The 13,826-nt window shown below is 41.2% G+C and overlaps 1 protein-coding gene across 13 annotated transcripts in view; it reads right to left on the bottom strand.

Annotated features, from left to right (window-relative positions):
* The window catches only part of RALGAPA1 (Ral GTPase activating protein catalytic subunit alpha 1), a 132,894-nt gene extending 123,188 nt beyond the window's left edge, over nucleotides 1-9,706 (bottom strand). For 4 of the 13 annotated variants that reach the window (XM_056344934.1, XM_056344933.1, XM_056344935.1 and 1 more), the window contains exon 1: nucleotides 9,342-9,704. In XM_056344934.1, coding sequence (XP_056200909.1) covers nucleotides 9,342-9,447 — 106 coding nt within the window. In that variant the 5' untranslated portion in view covers nucleotides 9,448-9,704. Of the gene's footprint in view, nucleotides 1-9,341 lie in introns of all 13 variants that reach the window. The other 9 variants (XM_056344940.1, XM_056344941.1, XM_056344943.1 and 6 more) reach the window with 4 other exon arrangements.
* Between the last annotated feature and the right edge of the window lie 4,120 nt (nucleotides 9,707-13,826).

The raw sequence follows: 13,826 nt of genomic DNA, 5'->3' as shown, positions 1-13,826 counted from the left end.
GCACAGCTCATTCCATTTCATAGATGCCTCCACACTGAACACAATCCACATGACCAACACATAGAGAGACTACTGCTCTCCCTGATTACTTTAACGTTAAAACTTTCAGCTATACGCTGCTGTTACAGCTTTCTTAATTAAGGATCTGATTCTGTCCCCCCAAATAAATATCTGGAAAACATTCAGTTCACCTTTATCCTTGTGATCGGCTAAAGATACAGCTCTTCAATTCTCTCACATTAAGCCATTTTCTCCAACACTAGGTCACTGTCTCTTCCCTATGCTCTCCCAAAGGATCACAAATGCTGCATAGAGAGGTAAAAATCATCACCTCCACAAGGAGCACATGTGTGTCCTTTTCACATAGCCTCGAACCGGGAATTTGCAGGAAGTTGCTTGACTTTTTTGGCTACTTAATCTTTTCTGCCTTTTTAAGAAGAGAGACATAACCTCATTTCTACATGAAGTGGGGTTACACAGAAACAAGCTTTCATCCCTAACTTACCTTGCATATATTTATTTATTTATAAACAAAAGAACTTTGTATTCTCCTACCACAGATTCATGTAGCTAACACAAACTAATGCATCACTTGTGTTCTCGGTACTTGTGCCCAGACTGGGAGGAGAGAAGAACTCAGAAATAGATCTGGCACCATACAAAATAGTTCAAAAAGTTTCTCAGAATGGGAGAGGGGAAAATGGGACATATATTCCAAAAATGTAGCAACCACAGCTTCTACTCTACAAAGCATAATTCCACTACACTAAATTCAGGTTTCCAGCATCATTTATGGAAGCTGTTTGTCAAGAAGACGCAGTTCTCTTCATGCCTCACAAGAGCAAGAAACTTAGATCTTTGCTGACTTTTCCTTAATAGTTTTCTGTAACTTAAAAATTGGTACGGATCTGATCTCTGCATTAACTCTGTGTGTTCAGTGGTGGTTTTGGGCATCTTAAGGGTTTTTTTTTGTTTGTTTTGTTTGGTTTTGTTCTGGTTTGTTTGTTTGTTTTTTTTAAGGAGAAAGTTACATTTAAGAACAAAAAGACACTGTACAGCTTCTCTGTCCTTTTCTTCCTCCCATAAAACTTTTCTAGAAGTAGCTTTAGTTTTTTCTGTGTTCAGCATTAAGAAGCTAAGTTACCTTTTTGGTTTATGTTTTAGAAGTTGTATTCAATTTACAGATTTCTATTCTATTTTGATGCATGAAACAGAGAACCCAACTAGAAATGGAAAACTAGTTATCTAAGCTATTCATATGACCCTCGTTACAAGAGCATTCAAGTATCAGATCAACTGGAACACATATTTCCATTAAATCCACTGAAATTTGGAAGTTCTACTATTCCCCGCCTTATGAGAGCTGTAACAATGAACTAAAGAAAAAAACACCCCAACACAACAATCAAAACAAAAAGCTCTCCACCTCTCCTACCAACTACTGTGCTTACAGGTAACTGTGCTTTTAGAAACTTTCTTACATTTTCAAGTGGCCAACTCTTTTCTTAAGAACTCATTTTCATGTATTTTGAAATGGCCAACTCTTTTGAAGGTTAATTGTTCAGAACTTTCTGAAATGTTACATTCTTCTCCAGTATCTCAGTAAGATACTCAAAGCTTAAGAGCCCACAGTGATCATTCTAGTAAGGATAGATTCTAGGCCAAATTTTCTTGCAGAAAATTTGTTCTGACACAGAACTCTGCCTGACAGTAAACCCGTTTGTTCCAATGCTTTTATTATAGTTCAGTTATCAGCATATCCCTTTATAACCAGGAATAATTTGCATCCACAAAAGTATTTCAATAAAGATGTAATCCTTTAATATTACTCATTAGAGGGAGGATACTATTTCACCAGCATATCATAGTTAGAATTACAACACAAGACTACCACCTCAAAGAGCTTAAAAATTACTTTGTCAGACGTAACACATGACCCAGAAAAAGCAACACAGATTTTTACTGTGTATTTAAATTTATAAGGAATCACCTGAGCCAGATTCTGCAAAGCTTACAAGTTTACATGTACAACACCCCAATCCTCTGTAGAAAGAGGATCTCAGTGGGCTTTAACTTACACAATTCACCTTCTCTGTTTATTTTGTTTTCTACATACTACCCTAAAAATTACTATAAACTAATCCACAGCATCTGTTACATATTTATAAACAAGTTGTGCTAGCAAGGGAAATGTATCTATACTATTTAGATGACCACCTGCTGTATGGAATTAAAATACTATAAAGCAGGTAAACTTGTACTTTCTGCACAGATCAGAATTTAAAAGGTAAACAATCAAAATACTGAACTTAAAAACTATAACAAAACTCCACACAGATCTTAGATATATATTAACTTTCCTAAAGAGAACATTAACATTCACCAGTTCACACAAAGCATTGCAGAAATTTACCATGCCATTTAACAGAATAGTCTACATCATTACAGATCAAGTTGTGGTTAATTTTACATTTGATTTTAAGCATTTCAGAATTTAATTGTATGTTTATATCTTAAATTGATACAACAGTTGCATAACAAAAACATTATCCTGCTTTTAAGTCACTTTCCCTCATCCTTACCCAAAAATAAAACACCAGTGACAACTGCAGCAAACAATGACCTGGAAGACAGCCAAACTTGGTCTATTTCTGTGAAGTGGAGGCCCATTATAGACTGAAGAGTTCAGTAACAATCTTCAGAACAAATTGGTGCCATTAGAAAGCAAGAGGTTTCTAAGCATCCTCAGTTTCAGTTAACATACAATCAAAATGGCAATAGAAATTGCTCATTCTTAATTCTGCAAACTGAAAAATTTAACTGCTGCTTTACAGCAAAACAGTATAGAGGTTCAGTCACAGACAGTCTCTCAAACAGAAAAGCATGTCATTTAGAAAGGTTAAGTGGAAAACCTCCACCTCCGCTGGAACTAACTGGTGGCTCTGGCACAGTTAACAGACTGTCAAAAGTGAAAGACCTGATAAACCAGAGCATTTCAAACAGGGAGCTACAACTGCAAAAGTGTTAAGCATGGGCTTCACATTAGCCCTTACCGTTTCAGACCACGAACAGCTATTCTAAAAAAACCAAGTATTTTTTAGAAGATATTTTTTTCAAAGAAAATATTCTTGAGGTTTCTGGTACTGAAAAAGAAACACAGGAACTTTAGGAAATCTTTGCAAGTCCAAACTCCTGATCACCACCATCTTCTAGATTACAAATATACAGGGGGGAAAAAAAACCATGAATGAACAAACAGGCTAACAGCATCAACGAACATCACACACATACAAACTGCTACACATTTCACCAGCAGTGCTCTATATGAATGAGCAGAAGCAGCTGACAGCTCTCCAAGCTAATTCTTTCAGGTTGCTTGCAGACCTTAGAATACTTACACTAGTAAACTTTTAAGATATGCTTCCCTAACAACTCACGCATGTTCCAGAACTTAAGCTTTTATTTAAGCAATTTCAAACACTTCCATACTAATGTACTTATTTTCATCCCAAACTGTCACAAGGCTAAACCCACACAGACCTCTCCTTTGCCTGACCCTGGCAAGCGAGCCACACTGGCTGCTGCTGCTCTCTGCAAGTCGAGTGTAACATTAGCCAAAATCCTAAAGCAAAGCAGTTCTTCCCCCTTTGCTCCTGGCCAAAACAGAACAGAATGGGTTCAGGGTTAAGTCAAAACTGATAGAACATCAAGTCTCATTTCTTAAACTGCACGCAACCCACAGCCAAATCCGTGAATTACAGTGGTGAAATGTCCTCTGCAGTTAGAATTACCAGGAAAAAAATAAAATCTACAACTCTTGCCAAAAATAATAGCTTTGCACATCCACAGAAACTTCTGGAACAGCTTTCTCCAAAGAAAATTCCAAGCAGCTAGTTTTGCTGTAGCTTCTCACTTGCCTCTCACTTTAACAACCATAAAACATTTTTCATTTATTAGAGTATATAAGTGATATTGTAACGAGTGATGTAGATGATGTGCAACACCAATGAATGCCATCTAGCTGAAGCATTAGGGCTGAATGCCAGTGGAATAGATTATTTAAATTAAAATTCCTTTAGACAAATGCAATCTCTATTTAAATATATTGTTTAATATTAAACAACGTATCAGAATGGATGTCCAACGCAGTGTTTCATTCTGTCCAGTATAGCCTGACTGCTCCCTTTCAGAGATTGCCTACATGAGACGTTGAACACTAACCAACCACCAAGAATAACAAAACAAAATAATAAAAAACTACCCCATACTTCAAATACTCTGTTCTCTTAGCATATGTTTTACAGGCATTCTCTCCATGGTTCCCAGAGACGAAATCAGTGTATTTTTAAGGTATCAGATGCAAATAAAATGATTTATGAGAAACAATATATTCCTAATATATTCCTTTTTCCTTTACTCTGGATTAACAGATGACAGGCCTGTAAATCCTACTCTAAAAAAAAAAAAAAAAAAAAAAAAAGGGTGTGGGGGAACTTCTCTGACCAATTCAGCCCTAAAAGTAAATGTTAAACAAAGTATATTCATTTGACTCGCACATAATAAGATTAAACAGAAATCATTAAATATTTAGGGGGGTTAGCTTTTTCTTTTTTAAATACATATATTTACAAATTCTGACAAACTACAAATTCAACAGGTAGCAGCAACATATTTGATATCAAACTAGAATAAAACAAGAAGCTAATATTGTTAAGGTATGATGTTATGAAACGGTCCCATATCTAGCTGCCTTAATTATTTACAGAGTTCTCAAAGCACTGTTTTAACAAAAGGACAAACGAAGCATGACTTGATGCTTGAAGGATTACTAGAACAAACTTTCATGAACTATCATTTGAAACTCACAGAATTTTAGTTTGATACTGAAGTCTGATTAATCAGCGCAAAACTGGTAAGAACAGCGCAATGCTGTTTCCACGTTATTTCCTCTTAACAATCCTAAAAATTGCAATTAGTTGCTAATCCACTGGGGACCGCTAAAAAATTTTTCTGGAAGATCATAGGCTTCATTCTGCAGTCAATACCTAATTCCATAAAGTACACTGTGTGCCCCCGATCTGCTAGAAAAGTCTCAGTGATTATACCTGCACTAATTGAAGCTGGCAGCTTTCCTTATAGCAGGGCCTCATTTCTGACAAGGCTGAGCCACTGTCATACAAGGGAATTCCATTCGACGTTCCCACTCAAGGTTGATACGCTCTTAACCACCACGGTAGCGGACACTGAACAAAACTGTTACAGCCTTTCCAGCATACAGAAACAAGACAGAAGAATACTTTGACAAAAAGTCACATATTGAACAAGATTGCATTAGGGAACTGGATGAGACTGAAAGTCCTAGAACGAAGAAGTAGAGGGGGGGAAAAAAAAAAAAGAAAAAAAAAAAAAAAAAAAGAGGGGGATGAATACTTCCCTACTAGAAGAACCTAATACGACTCAAGACAATCAAATCTCTTAAAGCAGATAGCTCCAGCTGTGTCAAGAAAAATACAGCAGCAGGAAAACAATGAAAAGCTGATTACCTTCGCTCACAGACTGCTATGTCCCAGGATATGAGATGTCCGTATCTGTCCGATTTTTCTTAGTGATAATAATATTTATTACTACTTGGAGGTCTCCTAAAAGGCTTTAAGCTCTATTGAAAAAAACCTCATGCCTGTGACATGCATTAATTGGTCACATGTTATATTTACTTTAGCGAATAACAATATCAATTCTGAACTGGTCACCTGAATTTCACCATTTTCCTTGGTTCCTGAATTATGAAAAAGGCTGAATAGAGACATGCTGAAGCAGAACAGAGAACCAGCCAGAGACAGGACATTGGAGTGAAGTGGCAAAGAGCAGTTATCTACCAGGGTTTCAGGAAAAAAAAAAAAAAAAAAAAAGACACCTACACACACACCTTCCAACAAAAAAACCCAAGCAAATGCACCTCCTTGTATGCCTATAACTGATAGTTAGTCTAGCACTCAGTAGCTTCTCAAAGCAAAAATCTTTTACTGTAACTTCAAATTTGGTAGGCCTTAACAGACTTTTATTTCCTAGTCTTTTTCATAGATGTTTGGTTTCTCCATTATCTGCCCCTACAGAAAGAGATTCCAAAGCTTTCAATGTCTTTTCACTTTGAAGTTTTACACTTATCTGAGTCATTCCCATATCTAAATCCTCCATATACTGACAACAGCAGTAAGACTACTAAAGCTGCAATGACATTTGGTGTCATGGTACACCACCGTTCCACAAAGACACAAAATTTTCTATATTCTTTAGGCAGACTGTTTTTACTAAATTTAAACCGAGTTGTCACCAATGACAAGATACTTTTCCTGAAACAATACAACTCACTGCACTCCAAGTTATCTTGTAAAAGGCATTTAAATAAGTCCATCTAATGTACGCTACTTCTTTATTTGTTAAAAATAAATGTCACTTGCCTTTGTGCCATCCATTCACTTAGCTTCGTGTAAGGTTCTCAGAAACTGTTCTGTCTCTTCTGTCCTTTACTAACATACTGTATTATCTTCAATACTTTTAGATGATGCCTGACTTGCACCATTGCCTTGCAGGATCCAACTGTCAATCTTTTAGCATAATGACATTTTTAGATTTTCCTCTTTGGCTAATAGACAACCAGCAGTCTATAATTCACAAGCACTCACCTCTTTTCATTGCTATTCCATTATTTTAGCTTATTGGAGTACTGCTTTGGATGCCCCAATAAAATAGAGGGCAAGCAAATGTACTCCCTTTCCTCCCCTCAAGTCTTAACCAAGAATCCAAGGCCACACTTCAGTTTATCATTGCTGAACCAAAGACTAAAAAGTACAACAACAAAAATTAACTCTGGTCCCATACACCTTGCAGGCCTACTGAAAGGATTTTAAGCTTAAGAACAAGAGAAAATTCTCTCCTCCTGGATACGAAACAGCAGTCTCCAGTATGCAGGGGCTAAGAGCAATGAACAAGACAAATCATTTTTCATTCATAAAGACGCTGAACAGTGCTGAACTGAGATTTCCTCCCTTCTCCCCTCAGATAGTCTGTTGGCAATAGCTAGCTTGGCTCCCCTGAGCACATGGAAACATGCCAATTATTATGCTGAGGGAGTTGTCACTGAAGAAAAAAGATAAACAGGAAAATGCAGCAATACACTGCTCAAGCTGCAGGATGATGTCTGCATGCGAAGCCACCTCAGGCAGCAGTCTGTCTTAGGTTGGCACATTATTTCTGTCATCTGGTCCTGCAGACTAGCCAAAGAAACAACTGGAGAAGAAAGTGCATAGAGCTTATGCTTTGAAAACCAGTTTTTAGGAAGCAGGGAAATTTAATAAGGCAAGGAAGTGATCACAGCAGAAGATGGGCTTCAAATAATCTGCTACATACTCCTCTTGCACTACAATAGGAATACATAAACATCCTAGTCCCCTTGTCCCCCAAAAAAAGACCTTGCGTTTGTACCTTGCGCATCTAAGAATACCTGCACAATGATAAATCTTGTAGATCCACCCGAGACAGGCAATCTGAAGAGTACAGTTACAACCTTTCCTACTCACACAGTCATACACTGTATTCTGCCAAACTTGGAGAAAGGATATCTGGAGCTGTGCTTCAAAGGTTGAGACATACACGTGTGCAGGTGGGGAAAGGGGAATGGCCATCACATGAAAACATGCCCCAGCAGATTTAGTCTGTCCTACAGCCAGTAAGCAGAAACCTTAGACTAGACAGGAAGGAACATCTGCTTGACAGAAAGCTCACGGCTTGCACCTTAACAGAATGCATTCAAGTATCAACAAAGCTAAAGGAAAATCTTGTAAATAAAAGACGAGCAACTGAAGCATCAAATCTAGAATAGATTTGATCAAGATCACACAGACTGTTTTGCAGACTAAAGCAAAACTAGATATATTCAACATATTTTAGCATTAGGAAACCTAAATTCAGAGAGGCAGTTTCTTTATAATGCTCTTCCCTCTTAAGTTTCAACTGCTGATGTAGCTAAAAACAAATATACACCAACATAAAGCAAGCCACAACTGGCTCCATACAGCTAGTTAAGAAGAGTGTTAATATTCTGAGTGAGACAAGAGGGTACCTCTGGCTACTGAAGTGTCCTGGACAGCTAGCTACACAACTATTCCCCATTTCAAGTCTAAATAATTATTATGCTACAGAAAATAAGTTATGCAGCAGCAGATGCTGCCATACAGGAACACCTGTTCCTTCAAACACCAATACAGAAGGAAAAAAAGGAGTAATAACCATTTTCCTTTGAAAGGAAAGAATCCAGCTTTTGAGGCTAAGGTATTTAAATAACCCCAGACTATGGGCAGAACTCAAAATAATCTGTTCAGTACTCTGTGCTAAATACAGAACACAGTTGCTCTTGACCCAGCTCTGCTCACACGTTAATAAACTGCCAGAAGCAACACAGGCATTTACAGAACTGAAGGGCCCAAAAGGCGCTCTGGAGCAAACTTCTTTTTTCAAGGGCAGCTTGATGACAACGACTTACATTTTTATAAACACAGGCAACTAACAGATATTTTGGAATATTTTACTCTGTTTTTTCTCTACTTTTTTTTCCATTATGATATATATATATATTCTATATGATTACCATTTCTAATTCAGTGATTAGGTTAAACAGCAGCTCACATGGAACCGCGGCAGCATGTAAAGTGCTTATGTTCCCCCCTTGACCAACTGCAAACCAGAAGTGTTTTAGGACTAGCTGTATGAATGCTGACCTACATCTACTCTAGCGAGCACTTACTATTGTAGCTCTTACCTCGAAAACACACACAAACACAAGTCGTTACTGTAAGCATTTAGGGGAGATGGATTAATAGGAGGGAGTCACAGGCACCATTAGTGCTCCCAGCCACTTCTACCGAGGCGCACCGACTTAGCAGCATTTATGTAGCTCTAGAGAATAACTGACGGGGGAAGCGCACAGGCTTTTCGCCTCCCATCTACAGCTGCCAAATGAATTGCACCCTCAAAGGCGGTAGGAATCTGCCTGGCTCGGTACGACGGCGAGGAGCGGCGCATCCCCCGCCGCGGCCCCGGCACACCGCTGACGCCCCGCCGCCGCCGGCCCCGCGATACCGGGCACGGAGCCCCCGCCATGCCGAGGCGGGGCGAGGCTGGGTCCGGGCCGGGGGTCCCTCTCCGGAGCAGAGCCCCGAGTCCGCCTCCCGCTCCGCCGCCCAGCCGGCCCCTCTACGTTCCCGGTCCTTCCCACGGCAGGACTGGGGGCCGGCGGCCCGCGGGCCGTGCCCCGGCGCTGCCCCCCTCCCTCCCGGCCGCCTCACCGATGAGGACGCGCAGGTGCTTGAGGCGGGTGAGCGGGTCCTTGCGGGTGTCCAGCACCTTCTGCGTGGATTTCCGCACGTCCCCGTGCGGCTTCTTGGAGAACATCCCGCCGGGCCCGGCCCCGGCGCCGCGCTCCAGAGGCGGACAGCGGCCTCCGGATCCGCCCGCTCCGGGGCCCCTACATAGCCAGCGGCGGCGGCAGCGCCGCCTCCTCCTGCCTCCGACTCCGATGAGGCGGGGGTGGAGGAGCGCGGCGCAGGTCCAGCTCCCGCGGGCCCGGGGGGGGCCGGGCCGGGCCTAGACTCCCCCTTCCTCCTTCCCTCGTTCTCCTCCCGCTGCTTCACGACAGCCGTCAGGTACGACCCCAGGCGTCCCTATGGCAACCGCGCCGTGACGTCACGGGCGGCGCTCCCCCGCGCACCTCCGAGGCGCGGCGGGCGGGGAGCAGGCGGCGGGGCGGGGGCGCTGCGCCCGCCCGGGGATGGAGCGCGACCGCCGGGGGCTCGCTGCGGGATCCTCCGCGCAACGCGGCAACAGCGACTGGTGCAGGAAACTCTTATTCCAGCTGTTCATAAGTGAAATATAAAGCTCATCCCGTTACACAGCTGCTTCTGCCCATGCGGGGATCCTGAAGCGTAGTGATGTAAGGCAGGAATCCCGTGGGGAATAAGGAAATAAAAGCCAGGCGGGGGCCGTATCCACCAAGGCAGTGACTCCAAACCTTTACTCAAGCCTCAGTTGTGCAACCGGCGACGATGCGTCTCGTAGTTCCTCTTTCCACACCGGTCCTCAAAGTGCTGCAACTCCTCGCCCCAGCTTCTGCCCGGAGCCGCCGCCTCCCTGTGCGGCTGCCGAGGCTGAGCCGCCGCCCGGGGCCGGGGCCGCCGGGTCACTCCCGCTCTCGGTGGGGCGGTCGTCCCCGCGCTGCAACTACGGCAAAGCCGGGGACGGGCTGAAGAGCCCGCATTTGTGCCGGTGCACAGAGAGGCCCGCAGCAACAGCCAGGGAAATAAATGTACGCGGTGCCATGTAAATGCTGCCCAGGGCTGAATTAGTAATACTGAAAATGCCCAACGTGTCTTCTAAAATCCTGACATCGCTTTACAATAATGAAACTTACGACATAGAGGCTTCTTGGACTTGGCGATGGGCAGCTGTTCTCGTATCATTCAAGACTCATGATTTCCAGTGTCTCTTTGTCTATTTTTAAATAGTCCCCGGTGCTGGGTTTTGCCTTGAGGAAACCCAGTTCCCTGAGCTGAGAGCCTGATTGCAACAGCTGGAGCTTTTAATATTGGCAATATTTAACTATTCAGGACTAGTTATAAAATTGTAAGAATTGTCAGCATTTATGTACCTGTTACATAAATAACCTGAGTAACCGCACGTCCAATAACAGTTGATGTTAAAGGCATAAGGGCGGTGGGATCCAGTTAGCAGGGGATCAGTGAAGGAATTGGTGTGGTCTGCCCTAAAGCACCTCATATTGTACCTGTAAATAAGATCTGAAACTAGCAACGTTGGGTAATAGCTAATATTACAATTATTTATTTTACCATGACACAGTACGTTTTGGCTTTCTAAGATCCGACAATCACACATTACATGCTTTGTTTTCTAAATTCCATGAATTCTAAGCATATTTTTGTATTTTAACAATCTTTTAAAAATATCTTTTCTTTGGAGGTTTTCCTTGCTTTTCTGATAGCTTTTAGGTCTTTATCTCAAGACAGAGCTTTAAAAATAATAAATGACAGGAGGGAGCAGTGTTAACCAAGATAATAATGGCTTCTACAGAGAACCTCCTCAGGCAGAGCACACCAGGCAGGAAGGGCATGTTCTACGCACGGCAAAAGCCATGATCTTGCAAAGGCTTGACTCTGAAGCATGTGACTTCGATGCCTTTGATTATGCATGGAGGACAAGGTTAGAAAATAGCAGGATTAGTTAGGGAGGGGTTAGGTTCTGCTGCATTCCAGGTGGTTATTACTGTACCCAATTCTTTCCATTTCCACTTTACAGAAAGAACTTTTCAAGTCTTCTTGTCCAGCTGTGAGGGGACCCCTAAGTTTAACTGAACTTTTAAAGGAGTAGTGTAGACAATTAAGTGCTGCAGAACTTTTTTCCCCTTCTTTTAACTCTCTCTACACAGCCCCACAGGGCACTCAAAGTAGTGGGAGCAACTGGGTCACATTCATACCATCAACTAACTTCTCACAGTTCACCTAGGATTTATGATTTCCAAAGAATTAATCTGTTGCCAAGTACTTCAAAAAACATGAGTATTTTTTGATATATCAAAGAGAGCACAAACCCTTCAGTTCTAGCCTGCTTCAATAGTTCACATTTCAAATGGATAGATTATGGTTTGGATTCTTGCATTCACCCCCTGAAATCCAAGTTTCTGTAACTCTTGTTCAACTAATATTTATACCTCATTAACGTACATGATTAAAAATGAGCTAAAATTACTCAGAATTTCACTAAGTATTAACTTATTTCTGGTAGCTAGCATGAGTTATAAACCTGATCCCTCAGAGGTGTGTGCTTATATTCCACTGAAGAGCTTTTTGCCCTCACAGTCCTTCAAGAGAAAACCATAAATTTAATTTTTTTAAAAGTGTTCCACTGCTTCTTATGTCTTCGTATTTAGCTCAACAGCTGATCCTTTTGAGGCTTTTTTCTAAGTACTCCCATTTCTACTTTTCTGTACTACCCTCCACAGTTTCCTTCCTATAGGAGTTGTCTTGCTTTTGAGAAAGAAGCCTCTTTAAATTGCACCCTGGGCATTAGGATGGTGTGTTGCAATCCTCTGGGTATATGGCTTTGCCTGTGCTACAGTATTCCTGTTTGGGAACCACCCTGAGAAACAATTTTTTTAGTTAAATTAATTGGCAACTATTTAATTTGAGAAAAATACTCCCAAACCTAGATATTTAAGGTTTGAATAGCCAAAACCAGGGTTCTGTATAGTTTAGTACTCTAGTGTAATGTATTGATACTGGAGATGCTGGCCACTTTGACCTAAGCAGTCAAATTATCAGGATCCTGTAAGATATTTCTAATATGAGAATAATGGAACAGTTAGCTGGGGGTTTTTTTGACAAAATCCTGTTCCTGTCCAAAAAAAGCACGAAATCCCATTTCATTAGCACAACCCTGTACCTCACAAAAGAAATCTGGAATTTATATGCTTCTGTAATTAAGGGTAAGACCTCTTCATGAGCTCATACTCTCCTGAGCAACCAATTCTTGCTTTATTGCTTTTTTTGTTAAGCCGTGCATCAGCATTAATACCCTTGTGTGAGCATCTGGTACAAGGTCAAACAATGCAGTCTTTCCAATCACCAAAGATCCCGACTGAATGCATTTTTCCATGAGCTACAGAATTAATGAAGCCAGATTTCCTCTGAATTTGTATTCTATCCACTGAATGCCATGTATCACCTCCTTCCGTGACCATAAAACTTCCTTTGCCTAGTCCTCCCTACTTGTTTGAGATGGGCAGGAGGCTGGACTGCAGTTAAGTCTTAATTACATATATACAGGTTGGTGAACTCACCGCTGTCCTTTGGAAGGGTAAAAGCTAAGTTACACGTTTCCCGCTGTGGGACATTAATAGGGGTTCCTTGTTCCAGATACTGTGTCACAAAACACACAAAAACTTGGTGTCTTTAACACTTGTGCTGTTCTGTAAAATTAGGTCTAAATTAGACAATGGCTGCAAAAGTAGCGGGGAGAGTGCAAGTGAGAAAAAAAAAAACCAACCAACCCAAACCAAAACCAACCCAACCATCATTACCTAAGCTTTGTTTTCCTAACATGCTAGGACTATGTCAGCGATGCTCAAAGAACAGAAGGGATATATGGCCTATCATGACAAGAAACTTTCCTACATATGAGTTATTTTCAACTGATGTAACCATTACTAATTCCTCTCCAGTGGTACCAGAGAATTAGACTTTTGCTGTGCAAAGTCACCTCCAACTCACAATGTTTGAGTTCTAATGTAAGCACTAGCACCCATATCTGATATGAAAGAGGTTTTGAAATGTGAATGCACTGCTGATACAGTGGCAGTTGCAACTTCTTTTTTAACTGAAAGTACTCACTCTCTCTCAGCCACTGAGATGTTTTCTTTTTCTTTCCCAACTTATGAAATAAGTTATGAAATAACTTTTGCAATATTGACAAACCCACTAAAAAACTTGCAGAAGAGAAAAGCTCTGCAGAAACTCTGCATGTCTGCTAGCCTCTAGGGGAGACCCAATTTTTCACATATTTCTTCCTTTTTATCAAAGGAAATATTTTGCCCCCAATCTCTCCCCTTATCTTACCTGCAGAAGTAAGCAGGGCCTTTTATAAATAAGTCATATCTCTTTGAGTTTGTTTTGATTAGTAGCTCTAACCTTACTTTACACCATTTGCAGCATATATCAGAATATCTTGCCTAGATAATATACAAGCTGAGGGAGGAACATGAT

Source organism: Falco biarmicus, chromosome 7 (assembly GCF_023638135.1).
Source record: "Falco biarmicus isolate bFalBia1 chromosome 7, bFalBia1.pri, whole genome shotgun sequence".
Classification (NCBI taxonomy): domain Eukaryota; kingdom Metazoa; phylum Chordata; class Aves; order Falconiformes; family Falconidae; genus Falco; species Falco biarmicus.
This window is presented reverse-complemented; position numbering and strand designations above follow the sequence as displayed.